Below are 17,357 nucleotides of genomic sequence, written 5' to 3'. Positions count from 1 at the left end.
TTTTTGTAAATCTAGTTCAACAATTTAAATAAAGCCTCCTTGTGCTGTGTGTAAGCTAATACAACGGAATTACCCAGATTATTAAAAAAAAAATTAGGCTACAGATAATTTATCATCTAATATGTATAGCCTATGGCAGTTTTCCCCAGTGGTATCGAAATATAGAATATCGATATTTTTCAAGGTATCGTATCGAAGTTAGAGATTCCAGTGTAATGGCAACACTAGTAAGTAACCTCTATGAAAAATTCCCACCACTAAAATTCACAGCCTGACACACTGGGAATTACACAACAAAAATGTGAAAAGCACTTGATGAGTTCAGAGTAGCCTACTTTATGTCCGAATTCAGTATTTATTAAACAATACGTGAGGTTCCTACTTCTGCGAGATCGGAAAGCTGCTGGACCAATCCAATTCAAGGGCAGGACATTTGCTCCCCATGATGATGTAGGCAAAACCTGACCAACCTACACACACACACAGACAAACACACTATCCTATATGAATACACACAACATAACTATACATTACAACAAAGGGCTTTTTACATGACACTGAACCTAATTCTGCACATAACTTTTCCTCAATGTTCATCCATGCAAAAGTAAACCATTCCCATTTGTCCTAATAGAATATAATCCTTTTCACCCATGGGTCGCTTTGTCCCCCCTCCTTGGTAAATCGGGTGATGATTTTATCCACCATGCTGTGATGTTTTGTCTGGCTCAGTGAGGTGGGGGAGGACGAGTTATATTTATGATAATGATAGTTTGTCTGTTCTAAATCAGGACACTAAAATTGATTTAAGCAAAGCCTTAAATGTTCACAGGCTTTTAAGCTCTTTTGCTCCACAGAATTCATCCTCACTCATTTCTGTTCCCAAAACAATGTGTTTTATGTTTTGTTACAATAGCATTTACAGGAATAAAACATATTGTACCTTGTGCCTAATTATACTGTAGCCTTCCACTCATCTCGAAGTATAAATATCACTCATTTTGAAATAGTTTCCGAGGTGTACGCAACACCAACTCCCAGTGATCTGAAACCGTTCATCATTCCATACATAGAAATGTCTCTCCAATCCATTATTTACGGTTTTCAGCTTCCTTTCATCACGATGACATATGAGAATGTTGTGGATGTTCTGTCTGCTCATTCTTGACTAGGTTTCTTTAGCCATGACCCTCATCTAAAAAAGTTTTGGTGTTCTGGGACATCTCTGTTTAGAGTTTAGGGATCACCAAGGCCTTTAGGATCAGGTCTGGAAAAATCTTTTCCATACTTTTTTCATTGTAGAGTTTTTCAACCTTAGATGAGCACTATACATCTCGAAGCAAACTTAGCCAGCATTGGCATTGCTATTTTCTAAACAGGGAAAATGGATGGATATACATTATTGAACAAAAAAATAAAGATAGAAAAAGAAAACAAGTAAAAATGATCCTCTCCGTTCCCTCACCTGTGTTTTGTTTGTTTGTCATGTGACCCCATGACCTGATTCTCTCCACTATTTAGTTCTCTTGTCTTTTGCTCTCAGTTCTCTCCTCTCCTAACAGATTTCCCTCCCTCTCACTCTCTCCATCCAAGGCTTTATCCTTTCAGCCCTGATCTCACTTCATCCCCTCCAATCCTCATCTAGCCATCACAGAGTTTACAGAGAGAGAGAGAGAGTGAGGGATCAGAAGGTGCGTAAAGCAGGAAACCTGAATGAACACTGTCCCGAGAAAAGGCAAGTGGATAGAGAATTGGAAAGGCATAAGAAATACAAATAGAGCGGAGAAACATCCAAGAGGAACGGGTAAGTTATGATGAGGTTTTTTTCTTCACTTATTCAATGGTATATTTTGGGTTTGTTTGCTATTGCTTTAGTTTTAATTTATGATTATGGCAAATTTAAGGTTATGATAATGAATTCCACTCAGAAATGTCCACTTCAGGTGAGAACCAAACCCTAAAATAAGTGTCAATCAGTTTTATGCTTTAAATCCATAAAAATATGGGCTTTTTTTGTTTGTTGGTCTGTCATTTTTAGTCCATATAAATGTTTTTTAAGATATCAGAAGAGGCAAGCTATTGAATAAAACGGATATTGGTACCAAATGAATAATAATTTCTCTACATTACAAAGAATGCTTTAAACAAATGAAATAATTTTCAATGCCCTAATAGTTAATCATAGTATAATTAATGTAAATTATCAGCTAGACATTATAAATCATTTTTAGGTTCTGTATAAATAGTCATAGGACTTTTTAACTATGAAAAGTTTGCATATTAATGAATCATTTATGGAAGACTGTTCTTTCAACAAAGTAATAATTCAAATGACGGCTAGGCCACGCTTTCATACCCATTCCTAGTTTTTTCTTTCTCTCTGTTTCTATCCATCTACCCCCCTCCCCATCTCTGTTGTAGCTCTTATCCAGATGCAAAGAGCAGTCAATAATCGGATGAGAGCAGATTTGATTCAAAAGGCCTCCCTTAAAATCTCAGCAGTGTGGATTTAAACTCTCTCTCTCTTTCTCTCTCTCTCTCATTATCTCTTTCTGGTTATGGCGTTTTGTGCTCACGGTCTTGATGGTAGAACATATTCTAGCTGTTTAAATCACACTGATGTCAAATAAAAAAATTCCAGGTATGAAGTTCACCTTTTGTTCTAGAACGGGACTATTTATTGATGTCCTTTACGGGACGGCTCCCTCCCACCGGCCCACCTCTCTCCCATCCACACCCTTGTTCTCTCGCTTTCTCCTCGCAAACAAATTTTAGGCAAAAGTCATTCGGTCATGAGAGCTCGGGAGATACACAAAGATTCAAAAAAGAATCCAACAAAAGAAAATAGCTTGCATTAATCTTCTTTTGTAAGGTAAGACATTATATTCAAACTTAAGAGGTATGCTTTATGACTCGCAAAATATATTTTCATTAAGATGACTGACTGCACACTAATTATAAAAGCAAACTGGAGTTAACCATCCAAAATGAAGGGCAAAATTATTATAGATGACAATACAGAGAGAGAGTTTAAACTCATCAATAATAAATAACATGGATCTAAGATCTGTATTGAAATGTATTGGGTTTTTTTCTTCATTGTTTCTGAGGGCAAATTAAAGCAGTTGTAATGTGCTAGTCACACTTATCATTGTTACACAGTAAAGTCCCTTTTATTTCAAGGGAGCAGTTGGATTTAACCAAAAATGAATGTACTATATATATATATATATATATATATATATATATATATATATATATATATATATATATATATAATATATATTTATGAACTAAACTATCTATGTGTGTAATATCTGAATAAATGAGAGCAAGTGTATGTCAGTGTGCTTGACTCTGACTCATTACGCCCTTGCATGTTTGTGGTGGTACAAGTGAAATTTTGCATGCATCCTTATTTGTGAGGATTTGCAAACCCGAGTTTGAATTGCAAATAGCTGTTGAAGGGGCAAATGAAGATATATCACAGTGAAAGCAACAACAACAAGCACTTCCCACAGGCAGTCAAATAAATTGCACTGTCATGATTATTGTAACAATTAAATGTATATTCACATTTAGGAGTTTTCCCCAGCATTCTCTTGGATCTGCTGACCTCACTTCCTGCCTGTGTCTGTGGGTGATCGTGCCTGACAACCGTTGCCATGGGTGAAATGGAACAACTGAGAAAGGAGGCGGAGAGCCTGAAGGATGACATCACTGTTAGTGTCAATAGTCCATACCCAAAAACTAAATAACTTCACTAACATTTACGTAACTTTACAGAGCATCACAGACTCATCCTCAGTTATAGATCAGCTGTAATATCTGTATGTTTTGTGCTCTATAGGCGGCCCGTAAAGCAGTGCAGGACCTCACACTGCAGGATCATGTGGCGGGGACAGCTGTTGTGGGACGCGTCCAGCTAAAGACCAGGAAGACATTGAGAGGACATCTGGCCAAAATCTATGCCATGCACTGGGGAACAGACTCAAAGTAAACACAACAATATATGCAAATAAAAGCAACACAGGCTGTACCACATGTACTAGTATACAAGGATATCGATATACACATATTTACATGATACTGATATGTCATTTTTAATAGACTTGCACTTTAATTAGGCAAAGTGAAATTAATGATAAATTATTATAAACAGATGGATACATAAAAAGATGTTGCCTCTTTATCTCTGACATTAACGAGGCTGGTCTGAATCGTGATTAAGTGACTTATAAAGTAGAATCCTGCACCAATACTTGGAAAAAGATCCGATATTTTGCTTATACAGATTTTTGTGTGATAGTAAATTCACTTGAGATAAGCACTGAATTAATGCTGAAGTCTTTTCATACCTTTATTTTTCATATATTTACATTTATTCATTGCGTTTAGGTCATAAGTATGAATAAGTATAATAAAATAAAATAAGTCATATAAGTGTTTAATATGTAGCCTTCAAGATCTTAAGATTTTAGTATTCATGTGTTCCCTTTTAGAATAAAACTATAACCCTGATGATATTAGCGACATCCTTCAGCATTCTCCACTAGTTGTGGTTTTCGATATTTAAATTAAAGCTTAAATAAAATAAAATATAAATAATATAAATATAAATGTATATATAAATACATAAATGTTGCTTTGGTAACATTGGAAATAAAAAAAATAAATAAATGCTAAATAAAACAAAGCACACTACAAAATTACTAAAACTAAAATAAAAGCTAATCAATAAATAATATATAAATTTTACTAAAATAACACTGTTGTGGCCCTCTAAAATATTTAATTTCTAACCTGATGTTTCTTTTTGCCCTTCTCTCTCTCTCTCTCTCTCTCTCTCTCTCTCTCTCTCTCTCTCTCTCTCTCTCTCTCTCTCTCTCTCTCTCTCTCTCAGGCTGTGTGTCAGTGCATCTCAAGATGGTAAACTGATTGTATGGGACAGCTACTCCACCAATAAGGTATTTAAAAGGTTTTTCAGTTAAATTTTAACTGATATTCAGTCTGATATTAGAACTTAACTACAAAAAGGATAAAAATCATTGAACCTATCATTACTAATTGTTACAGATGTAATAAATTACATAATCTGTTGCTTTAACTTGGAGCTGCTGTCACGTACATTTAAATGCAAATCGTTTCTGGTGAAGGCTATTAAGAAAATCAGTATTTGCCAGTGGTCACATTTGTGTGCAAGAGGGAGGAGACGCATTTAAATGACATGAAGCACGAAAGCAGGGCTGATATGCTTTTAGTTCTTTTTGAAAACATGGAAGCTGCTTTATGCAACACATTTATGATAAACCAAGGTTATTCTGATTTTCTTTAGTGCTATTGCAACTTTATTTCTCAAAATTGACTCGCCTTTGTATCTTTCAATTGTGACTTTACATTTCACAGTTGATGAAGGCACAATTAAGAGAAAGTATGGTAAAATTATGCAATTACATGACAATCCAATCAAATGAGAGAAAGTTCCCATTGGACCTCCTTCATGAAACATCAGTAGAATTAATTTTGATGTAAATTGTTCAGAAAACCTTTGATATAAATTTTCAGATTCATTAAAGTGTTCATAACTTCAAAATAGTTAGTACAAAAAAACATAACATACCATTTTGTGTTCTTTTAAGCTAACTGATGACACTGCATTTTGATAATAACAACACTATTTGCCATAATAATATATATAACAAAATTATTTAGTTAAAAGGATAGTCCAGCCAAAAGTTTTAATTCTGTTATTATTTACTCACCTTTACGTCGTTCCAAACCTGTATGACTTTCTTTGTACTCTGGAACATAAAAGAAGATAGTTTGAAGACTGTTGGTAACCAAACAGTTTTGGTTCCCATTGACTTCCATTATAAGTACAAAAAATACAGTTGAAATCAAAACTGTTTGGTTACCAACATTCTTCAATATATATATATTTGTGTGTGTGTGTGTTTAGCAGAAGAAATAAATGCATACAGGCTAATTTCTGGTGAACTAGCCCTTTAAACAATTTTCAACGCCATGGTAGCATCAGGCGTTGAAAATTACATTGATAAATAAGTATCATTGAAAATTACTCTGATGTTTCATGAATGAGGCCCAATGTACATATAACCATTTGCCAAAAAAAAATTTAATCTGTAGAATATTAACAAACTATCGTCTCTGTTTGGGGTATAGGTGCATGCAATCCCCCTGAAGTCCTCATGGGTGATGACATGTTCGTACGCACCTTCAGGAAACATGGTGGCATGTGGAGGACTTGACAACATGTGCTCCATCTATAACCTGAAGGCTAAAGATGGTAACGTGAAGGTCATGCGTGAGCTCGCAGCACACACTGGTGAGAATGACTTCAAATACTTCTCATGCAGACAGATTTAAAAACCAGTTAGCAATCCACACGAGCAATATCTAGCCCATGAGATGTGTTACATATGCTAGCTGTGTCTTGAAGTCTCTGTTTTTTTAATGTATATGATTTTGTTTTGATCAGGTTACCTGTCCTGCTGCCGCTTCCTGAGTGACAGTGAGATCATCACCAGCTCTGGAGACTGTACCTGGTACATTCACTTTAGACTTCTAAGAGCTATAAATTAAAAGAGCAAAGAACATTTTGCTACAAATAATGTATTCAGATCAGCACATCTTACTTTCGTAAATAACATGACCTCTGACCTTTCTCCAGTCTTCTGTGGGACATTGAGACAGGAACAGAGAAGACGGTCTTCGCTGGACATTTGGGAGACTGTATGTCTCTGGGTGTTGCTCCTGACTTCAACACTTTCATCTCAGGAGCTTGTGACTTCACAGCCAAACTGTGGGACATCCGTGACGGCCAGTGCAGACAGACGTTTGGAGGCCATGAGAGTGACATCAACGCCATTGGGGTAAGACCTTTTTGACTCCAAGGCTCCCCATTGTCGACTGGATAACTAAATGGCATGCCTTATATATTTTTTATATTACTTATCCAATTTAAAGGATAAGTCGTTTACTAACAGTTTCCACCACTAAAATATTTTATTTTGATATCTTAAAAAAATGTATACACATTATAAAAATGCCTATTACGTATTATATATAATATTATAGTATTTATTAATTTTTAATTAACTTTTATTTTGATATATTTTTAAATTTATTTCAATTTTAATCATTTTGTTAAATGCTTTTGTCATTTTTTTCTATTTAGCTTTATTTTTGTTTCATATTTATTCATTTTAAATTATTCAAATTCAGTTTTTGTTTTTCCATCAAATATTTAAAAATGTATATATTTTATTTGATTTCAGCTTTATTTCACTCAGCAAAAACATTTTTCATAGTTTTAGTTCTATTATATTAATTTACATGACTTTTCCAGGTCTAGAAATCACACATTTAAAATTACACTACCTCATATATACAGGTTTTCAAAGACGGTGAGTCCAGCTGGTTCTACAAAGACAGTCTTTGAGGGGTTGAATTATAATAAGAAATTGTTAAAGCTTAATTTTTTGTCTTATTTTAAACAATTTTATTATTTATCTTGAGGCCCCCTGGTTGAGAACGACTGCCCTAAACCAATGTATTTAACGTTGATATGAAGATTATCTTGCACTGTTGGTACTATAAACATGAATGATTCCTTAGACTGTGCAGTTAGTTGGAGAGATGATTTTGCTTCCTTAACACAATGAGCAAAAATCCCAGAGATTTACATTGAGGAAGCAGCTCAAGCCATCTTTTGGGAACAGAAATATTCTAGAGCAGGGATGCCCAATCCTGTTCCTAGAGATCTACCTACCTGCAGAGATCCAACACACCTGTCAACGTTGTCAAAACGATCCCCGCTCACATGGATTTGATAAAAAGGCTGTATTATGCATGCCAGGCCAGTAGTTGGCGATGTCACTTTGTCAAGAAACATCTCGTGAACACATAATTTGCATACGTGGACATGAAATATGCATGCGCATGAAGTTTACACGGAGACCGTAAACTTTGCAGTTTGAATCCCGTTTTCAAAATCTTGCGTTTTCAGGCTCCTATAACACCGTTGCCGTATAAATGAACAGCCAAATCGCATAAAAAGTTCCCTTTCGAGAGGTCTCTCCTATTGCGTAAGTAGCTTACGCTATGGGAAAACTCCTTTTCTCGAGAATATTGAAGTCTTTATGTAAAACGCATTGCAGCTGCACAGCTGACAGCAATGAACGAAGGCAGCTCGGTCATTGGCTGTGCTGCGGCAACTTGCTCGAACCAATGACGGGGCGACTCTGAATGCGCGACCAATGAGCGCGCTTCGCGCCCGCGCGCGTCAGAGCCCGCCAAGATGGGTGTGGCCAAGAGCTATATATTGGGCGCCCCGTCATGAGAGTTCTTTAGATTTAATCTCCTTCAGCGAACACCTTCTTCGCTGGATCCTCCGGATTATTGAAGCTTCGCCGTCGAAAAGCATACCAGCGGGATTTGCTACGAGGACGTCGGCACCTTCAGCCGCCTTCTAACGCGATCCTACTGAGCCATCCGGCGTACTGCTCACGCAAGTATTTACATCTGTTCGCTCTGCGACACTTGTAAAAAAGCAAATTTTCCAAGGCGTTGTTTCAAATGCCTTCCTGCGCGTCGTGCAGAGACCTTCTCCCGGACGGGGATCGTCACATCATCTGCGCTCGCTGCCTGGGCCGGGACCACGCAGAAGCTGCTTTGACCAAGGGCGGATGCCCCGAATGTGACGACCTGGGTCTCTCCGCACTGCGGGCTCGCCTCGCCGCTTTCGCCGTGAGCGAGCCCATCGCCGCCATCCCTCTGTTCGAGCCGCGCACTAAGAAAAAGCGCCGCTCACAGAGGCTTCCTGAACCTGAGCTCAGTGACGTCACGCCGAGCCAGTCTCCGCGTGCTTCACCGCCGCTCTTGCCTTCCCCACCGCCGGTTCAGTTCACCCAGCCGGACCCACACCCCTCTAGCAGAGCGGTGGGCCTTGTGACTTTCGGCGCGTCCGAGGACGACGGGGGAATGGATGACAGCTTGTCAATCGACGCTGCATCGGACGACTGGCCGGGCTCCACTCTCGACCCCGCCCCGTCGACGCTAGCTAGCGCGAGCGGGGGCTCCACCATGGATAGCGAGATTATCCGCGTTCTCTCTAAGGCCGTGGAAGACCTCGGGCTCGATTGGTCTTCTCCCGAAGAACCAACCCGGAGCCGACTGGATGAGTGGTTTCTGCAGGGGCGCCAGCAGGCCCCTCGGCAAAGGCCTTCTCCCTTCTTCCCGGAAGTTCACGACGAACTCACCAAGTCGTGGAAAGCCCCCCACTCTGCGCGCCTAAAGCCTTCTTTTTCTTCCTCGCTCTCCTCTGTGGACGGCGCGAAGGAAAGAGGCTACGAGGGAACACCGCCCCTCGAGGAGGCCGTGGCCAATCATCTCTGCCCGCCCTCCACCACCGGATGGAAAGCCAAAGCTTCCCACCCCTCGAAGCCCTGCCGCACTACTTCAGCTCTCGCCGGTCGCGCCTACGCCGCCGCCGGCCAAGCTGCATCAGCGCTTCACTCTATGGCGGTACTTCAAGTGTTCCAAGCCAAGCTTCTCCGCTCTATGGACGAGTCTGGCCCCGAACCCGAAGCCTTTAAGGACCTACGCAGCGCGACTGACATAGCCCTGCGAGCCACGAAGGCCACCGCCCAGTCTATCGGCCGTGCCATGGCTAATTTGACTGTTCTCGAGCGCCATCTGTGGTTGACTCTGACTGAGATGAAGGACGCGGATAAGGCGCCATTTCTCGACGCGCCTATCTCCACCAGCGGGCTGTTTGGACCGGCGGTTAAGGGTTTCGGCGAACGCTTCACTGAGGCCCAGAATGCTTCACAAGCTATGCGGCATTTCCTGCCCAAGCGCTCCAGCTCATCGCAGAGCAGACAGAGGCCGCCGCAGCCGCAGCGGGCTAGAACAGCCCCCACCGCCTCTCAGCCCGCGCCTCAGGCTGACGCTCGACGCCGCTCGCGCTCTCACAACCGCAAGCCGCCTTCTGAGCGACGGGGTCCTCGGCCCAAGATTGTGCTGAACCCCGAGCCTCGAAAGCCGTCCTAGCCACAAGAATGAAAAGAGAGAGTGCGTGTCTCGCAAAAGCCGGACCACTCTCTCTGCAAAAGCTCAAGCATTACCCAGTCCCCTTACAGGCGGCTGGATATGTTCATACAGCAGTCAATGGGCCAGTCACAGAGCTCGCTCACCTGCAAACAAACGCCGTTTTTACGGCGACGCACAGAAAACACAAAAAGAGTCTTTTTCTGCCTGTGTCACTAATGGTTCACATGTCCACAAGGTGTGCATTCCCAGATACTGTCAAAACAGTGCCAAATTCATTCCCAGCTCAAGCTGCGCACCCCATGAATGTAGATCACGTGCCTACGGTCATGTACGCACCACTACACACAAGCACTGTTCACACAGTTATAAATTCATCCCCAGTAAAAGCGGGAAACATTATAAAAGTGACGCGTGTGCCTACCACTGTTTATGCACCCCCACTTATAAACACTGTCCTTACAGTGTCAAACACAACCCCAGCCCAGGCTGCGAGTTTTACAGACACAGCGCGCGCTGCTGTAATCACACACGCGCCCATTCACTCAGCTGCTCAGCGCGCGCCCGCGCCTCTGAGAGCTATGAGCTCAGGCGATTCGCTGGCCGGGTCCCTGCGTCACAGCGGCCCGCCCCTAGCCTGTATTCAGCCCATATCTGTACACGCAGCGGCATGGGAAAATATTCCAGATATGCCGAAATGGGTATTGAATATAGTAAAGCACGGATACTCGCTCCAGTTCGCTCGCAGACCACCACGTTTTACGACTGTGGTCGAGACGAAAGTGAGAAAAGAGTGCTCACATGTTCTACGCACCGAGGTGCGCAAACTAATAGAAAAGGGTGCTGTGGAAACTGTTCCCCCCTCTCTGAGCGAGGCAGGTTTTTACAGCCGCTATTTTCTCGTCCCGAAAAAGGATGGCGGTCTCCGCCCCATCCTAGATCTCAGACACCTGAACAAAGCACTAATGATTCGCTCGTTCAGAATGTTAACAACCAAGCATATCCTCGCGCAAGTACGCCCAGGAGATTGGTTTCTCTCAGTGGATCTGAAAGATGCTTACTTTCACATTCCAATAGCGCCTCATCACAGGCCGTTTCTGAGATTCGCTTTCGAGGGACAGTCGTACCAGTACACAGTACTTCCGTTCGGCCTGTCCCTGGCTCCCCGTACATTCACGAAATGTATGGATGCAGCACTTTCCCCCCTAAGGCGAAGGGGAGTGCGAATACTGAATTATCTCGACGATTGGCTGATTCTAGCACAATCAGAGAGTCAGTTAATAACACACAGATCTTGGATTATCAGCCATTTAGAATGCCTGGGTCTAAGAATCAATTTTGCAAAAAGCATACTATCTCCCAGCCAGAGGATTTCTTTCCTGGGAATAGTTCTAGACTCGATGCAAATGACAGCGCGTCTCTCATCAGAGCGCGCGCTCACCATCCGGCGCCTTGCAACATCATTCAGGGCGGGCGCGCTCGCCCCCGTCAAGCGGTTTCAGAGGATGCTCGGTCTCATGGCCTCAGCATCGGCCGTACTCCAGCTAGGATTGTTGCATATGCGCCCTCTCCAACGCTGGCTCAAGAGCCGCGTCCCTACTCACGCGTGGCGTTCGGGCCACCTTTTAATCAGAGCGAACCACGGCTGTATAAAAGCCCTGACGCACTGGAAAGCCGCCGACTGGTACCAGTCAGGCGTGAGTCTGGGTGTGAACACAAGGAGAAAGATGATAACGACAGATGCCTCCAAAATAGGTTGGGGGGCCCTTTACGAGGGCAGGCCTGTCTCCGGCTTTTGGTCAAACCCGGAGAAGCGCCTACACATAAACTGTCTGGAAATGAAAGCGGTCGCTTTGGCTCTCAGAGCCCTGCTCCCACAGCTGAGAAACGAACACGTCTTGGTCCGAACGGACAACATGACGGTAGTATCGTACATAAATCGCCAGGGTGGACTCAGGTCGAGCTCCATGCATTCAATGGCCAGGAGACTCATTTTATGGTCCCAGCACAACTTGCGCTCGCTGAGAGCAGCGCATGTGCCAGGTGCCCTGAACCAGGGGGCGGACATGCTATCCAGAGACAAAATTCTCCCAGGAGAATGGGCTCTCAACCCGCTGACGATTCACTGGTTATGGAAAACCTTTGGCAAAGCGGAGATCGACCTCTTCGCCTCCAAGGAGAACGCGCACTGCCCTCTTTTCTTCACGAAAAGCATGGATGCGCTCGCCCAGAGCTGGCCGAGCCGTCCCTTATATGCCTTTCCCCCGATCGCGATGCTACCGCAGGTCATCAGTCGGGTCAGAGAGGAGAAAGACGCAGTGCTGCTGATAGCCCCACTCTGGAAGAACCAAACATGGTTTCCAGATCTGATGCAAATGCAATCTGCACCACGGCCGATTCCACTGAGGCCAGACCTCCTCAGTCAGGCCAACGGGATGATATTTCATCCCCGCCCCGATCTGTGGGCCCTTCATGCATGGCCCCTCAACGGGTTCCCAGGAACCTCACGAGCGGAGCACTAAAAACCATCGCTGAGGCGCGGGCGCCCTCCACGAGACGCTTATATGCCCAGAAATGGAAAGTGTTCAGTGTCTGGTGTAATGCCAAGGGCCTGAACCCTGAAACATGCGAGATTACGAACGTACTCGCTTTTCTACAAGGGCTTCTGGAGGCGGGCCGCGCCCCCTCCACGCTCAAAGTATATGTGGCGGCCATCACAGCATCACACGACCCTGTAATGGAACGTCCATTGGGAAGAAACGACCTAATTATTCGTTTCCTAAGGGGCGCTAGGAGGATGAACCCTTCACGCCCCCCCTCAGTGCCGATCTGGGACCTAGCTACTGTCCTAGACGCTCTTAAAGGGCCTCCGTTCGAACCACTCCGAACCGTGCACCTTAAACAGCTCTCGCTCAAGACTGCGCTCTTGCTGGCACTCGCCTCGGTCAAGAGAGTGGGCGACCTGCACGCGCTTTCGACAAGCGCTGCCTGCCTAGAATTCGGACCTAACGACTGCAGGGTCGTCCTTAGACCGAAACATGGGTATATTCCTAAAGTGCTCACCACTCCCTTCAGAGCACAGGTTATCTCCCTAACTGCGCTATCGTCCCCAGCAGACGAACACGACGCTAATCTACTCTGCCCCGTTAGGGCTCTCAGAGTGTATTTGGAGCGTTCTGCCCTATTCAGACAGACAGAACAACTGTTTGTATGCTTTGGCGGCCGTACGAAAGGTTCCGCCGTTTCAAAGCAGAGAATCTCTCACTGGATAGTTGAAGCTATAGCGCTGGCTTATGAAGCTAAGGGACTTCAATGCCCCTGGGGAGTCAAAGCACACTCCACCAGGAGTGTGGCTTCTTCCTGGGCATGGTCGAGCGGGATACCGATCGAGGATATTTGTGCGGCGGCAGGCTGGGCCTCACCGTCCACATTTATCAGGTTCTACAACCTACAGGTCCCGACACTGCATTCCAATGTACTATCAGCATGATGCTAGTTGAACTACGAGTTCGTATCTAGATTATGTATGTGCTTGTGTCACACTGAGCGCCTTCTAGCCGCTCTGTATTCTTTCCCACATATAAAGCTCGCCTCTGCCGGCTAGTTGGATGATAACTTTGCTTTTTTAGCTCAGGCACCTGCCTCTGGCTATCATAAGGCGAAGTTCAGCACGCACGGCGTTTTGCATGGTGTTCCCATAGCGTAAGCTACTTACGCAATAGGAGAGACCTCTCGAAAGGGAACGACTCGGTTACTAACGTAACCTCGGTTCCCTGAGAGGAGGGAACGAGTATTGCGTAAGCTGCCGTGCTTGTGCTTGGTTAGTTCGCTTCAGTCGTTTTAACCTAAAGAACTCTCATGACGGGGCGCCCAATATATAGCTCTTGGCCACGCCCATCTTGGCGGGCTCTGACGCGCGCGGGCGCGAAGCGCGCTCATTGGTCGCGCATTCAGAGTCGCCCCGTCATTGGTTCGAGCAAGTTGCCGCAGCACAGCCAATGACCGAGCTGCCTTCGTTCATTGCTGTCAGCTGTGCAGCTGCAATGCGTTTTACATAAAGACTTCAATATTCTCGAGAAAAGGAGTTTCCCATAGCGTAAGCTACTTACGCAATACTCGTTCCCTCCTCTCAGGGAACCGAGGTTACGTTAGTAACCGAGTCGTTTTCTGTGTCATGTAAACATACCCTAAATTAGCTGCTTTAGGGTTCAATGATGTAATAAAAAATGTAAAATATTTTCCTTAGCATTTTTCGCGTACAGGCGGCAACATTGTCAAAATAATCCCGTTCACACAGATCTGTGAAAACGCTTAAAAACACTGTATTATGCTGCCAGCGCAGTAGTTGGCGATGTCACTTTGTAAAGAAAAACTATGCGCCTAGACACTGAACACGTAAAATGCATGCTCATGACGTCACTGTTTTCACAAAGCTTTTTTTGTTGTTTTTGTTTACACAGAGACAATAAGTAGAATATAGTTTTCAAAAACGTGCACTTTGAAACCCGTTTTCAAAAGCTTGTGTTTTCAGTCCTCCAAAAATGCTGCTGTTGAGTAAATGAACGCGCAAAATGTATAAAATGTTTTCTGTTTTTTGTTGACCAGAAAAACTGTGACGAAACTGCCCCTTAGGCTGCGTCCAAAATCGCATACTCTTTTTAGTTTTAGTACTTATTATTTTGAATAAGTAATTACTTATCTATAGCATGAGTGTGTGTAGTATGATGAATGTAATCTGGACGTACTACATTTGCAGTGGTGCCCTTATCACGTGACCTACCAGCGTCAGTTACGTCACTTCACCGTCATTCTCAAATCCTTTCCTGTGTCCTTGTGGGATAGTAAAGTGTACTTTCTGCTTACACTTTTATGAGTACTGTGAATTCAAACATACTTATTTTTAGCCTACTATAGTAGGTAAGTGTGCGATTTCGGATACGATTTCGGATACAGTCAATCGGAGTGGGATCTTTTGACCTGGATCAGGAAGCAACCACCCAGAACAACTTAGAAATCACCTAGCAACTGCATAGCAACACACTAACAACCTCTCAAAACTCATCACAGCCACCACATAGCATGCCCTAGCATAGCGGCAGCGAGATTTGCAATATATTATATAAACATTTTTCTCTCTGTCACTTTTCAGTTTTTCCCCAACGGCAATGCAGTGATCACAGGTTCAGACGACGCTTCCTGCAAGCTGTATGACCTGCGTTCAGACCAGGAGCTCATCACGTTCCAGGACTCCAGCATCATGTGTGGAGTGACTTCCCTCGCACCCTCTCTGTCTGGAAGACTCATCCTCGCTGGGTACGACGACTTTAACTGCAACATCTGGGACTCGCTTAAGGCGGAGAGAGTGGGTGAGTCACTGGAAAGAGATACAAAGATGGATGTGAACTTCAGGAGAATGATAAAAAATATATATATATATAAGATGCAAACATATCTGTAATAAATAAAGTGTTTGTCTTTTACAGGAGTGTTGTCTGGTCATGACAACAGAGTGAGCTGTATCGGCGTGACACCTGACGGGATGGCCTGCTGCACAGGATCATGGGATAGCTTTCTGAAGATCTGGAACTAAAACACTATCTCAAAGAGAGGCAAAATCAGAATATGTCAATGACAGGGTAAAATGTAAAGGGGACAATTGAAACAGGACTATGGGATATAGTTGAATAAGTAGGGAGGGAAAAAGATGTGTTTGTTGTGCCGTCAAAACGAGAAAGATTGTGAATAAGAAAACCTCATTTAGAGACGGGATTGATCTGTAGAATAGTCTTGTCAAAGAAACCATGTAATAACAGAAAACAGTTTTTCAGGGACTGCTAACTGTAAAAGTGGGCATTTACCAAGCCATGACCTATTTGGTGATTTTTGAGGTAATTTTTGGATAGGGTCATTAACACAAGGGTGTGTTACAGCATATTATCAATATAGCATATGAAATAAGTCTTCAACACTAGTTGAATCAAGCTTTATGTTATATAAATGCATCCTGTGCTATCAAACCTTCATGACAGAGGTTGCCAAAATAGTTGCGCAAGATCGAGTATACAATTTCAGTCTACAAAGAATTTTCACTTTTATAAAATGTGGTTTACAAACTATAGATAGATTAAATGAGTTGTAGTGAGATTGTCTGATTGAAACTTCAAGTTTAGTGTTAGAATTTTTTTTTTATTGTGATTTTCACTGATAGTGTCATGTCTTTTTCTGCTTATTCAGGCCAATAAAATAAAAACGACAAACTTGACTAATTTTTTTTTCCAATACAAATTTTATCTCGTAGCCTATCTATGGAAGCTTGTTTCCGCCACAGAATAAAAAATAAAAAAGGTAATTGCGATTTACATCCTGCAATTCTTTTTATCTCAGAATTGTGTGATATAAAGTCACAATTGTGTGTTATAGAGTCAGAATTGTGAGATAGACTCGCAATTCTGAGGAAAGGAGTAAAAATTGCGAGATTCAAACTTGCAATTGTGAGAAAGTCGCAATTACTTTTAAAAATATTTTATCCAATGGAATTGAAAACAAAAATTGTGTTTATAATATACTATAATATGAGGAAAATAATACCAGGGTTTATACAGAGATTCTTAAATTGAATTTACTACCTTTTTACCACCTATTTTACTACCATCACAATATTTTTACTACCAACACTGCTTCAAACTTCAACTGTATCAGTGTTAAGTAAAGTGACAAGTAAAGACTCCCTGTGGGAATTAACTGCCTTCACCCCCATCCAAGTAATATTTATCGTTTTCTTGCAAACGTTGCAAAAAGCTTCTCGACTGTTTCCAACTACTGGCCTAAGCCAGTCTTTAAACCGAGCGTACTCCAGCCAGAGGTCCGAAAACTTGCACTTGCCCATATTTAACGTCACATGGTAAACTCGCGCGTTGAGCAGAGGTTTACCGACAAGCTAAGGCATAGACATCATATAGATATCTATGAGCTAAGGTACCAATTTGAACCGCCCAACGTACACATCGCGTGACCTCATTCCGTTCACTCACGTCCGACCTTTCTTTTCTCTGTCTTTGGGTCCGACTCAAAATCAAAATAAATTCGTGGAAGTTTAGTAAGGAAATAGGCCTGCACACGTAAGTTACCCTAATTGAAAACCATATAGACCCAGTTAGACGGGGCTTCGAAAATTTACTACCTAGTCAAATGACGTTTACTACTTTTTACTGGCCTTTATTTGGCATAATTTAATTTACTACCTTTTACAACCCCGCGGAAACCCTGAATACTTTTAATTGATCAAA

The 17,357-nt window shown here is 42.8% G+C and overlaps 1 protein-coding gene across 3 annotated transcripts; it reads left to right on the top strand.

Moving 5' to 3' along the window:
• Positions 1–1,542: 1,542 nt before the first annotated feature.
• gnb3a (guanine nucleotide binding protein (G protein), beta polypeptide 3a) lies at positions 1,543–16,328 on the top strand. Of its 3 annotated transcripts, none has more exons than XM_077209836.1 (9): positions 1,543–1,804; positions 3,583–3,722; positions 3,851–3,996; positions 4,904–4,967; positions 6,184–6,346; positions 6,500–6,566; positions 6,692–6,893; positions 15,221–15,437; positions 15,555–16,328. In XM_077209836.1, the coding sequence occupies exons 2-9, from the start codon at positions 3,666–3,668 to the stop codon at positions 15,659–15,661; spliced, it is 1,023 nt and encodes a 340-aa protein (XP_077065951.1). In that variant the 5' UTR covers positions 1,543–1,804; positions 3,583–3,665; the 3' UTR covers positions 15,662–16,328. The 3 variants fall into 3 exon arrangements, with proteins under 3 accessions (XP_077065951.1, XP_077065954.1, XP_077065953.1); XM_077209839.1 differs by having other exon boundaries at positions 1,594–1,804; positions 3,596–3,722; XM_077209838.1 differs by lacking the exon at positions 1,543–1,804 and adding an exon at positions 2,422–2,872.
• The last annotated feature ends 1,029 nt before the right edge of the window (positions 16,329–17,357 follow it).

The sequence above is a fragment of the Siphateles boraxobius genome, unplaced genomic scaffold, assembly GCF_051911475.1.
Source record: "Siphateles boraxobius isolate OS27281-9 unplaced genomic scaffold, OSU_SipBor_1 12, whole genome shotgun sequence".
Taxonomy (NCBI): domain Eukaryota; kingdom Metazoa; phylum Chordata; class Actinopteri; order Cypriniformes; family Leuciscidae; genus Siphateles; species Siphateles boraxobius.
Note: the sequence above shows the minus strand (reverse complement) of the source record. Positions and strands in the feature narration are given on the sequence as shown.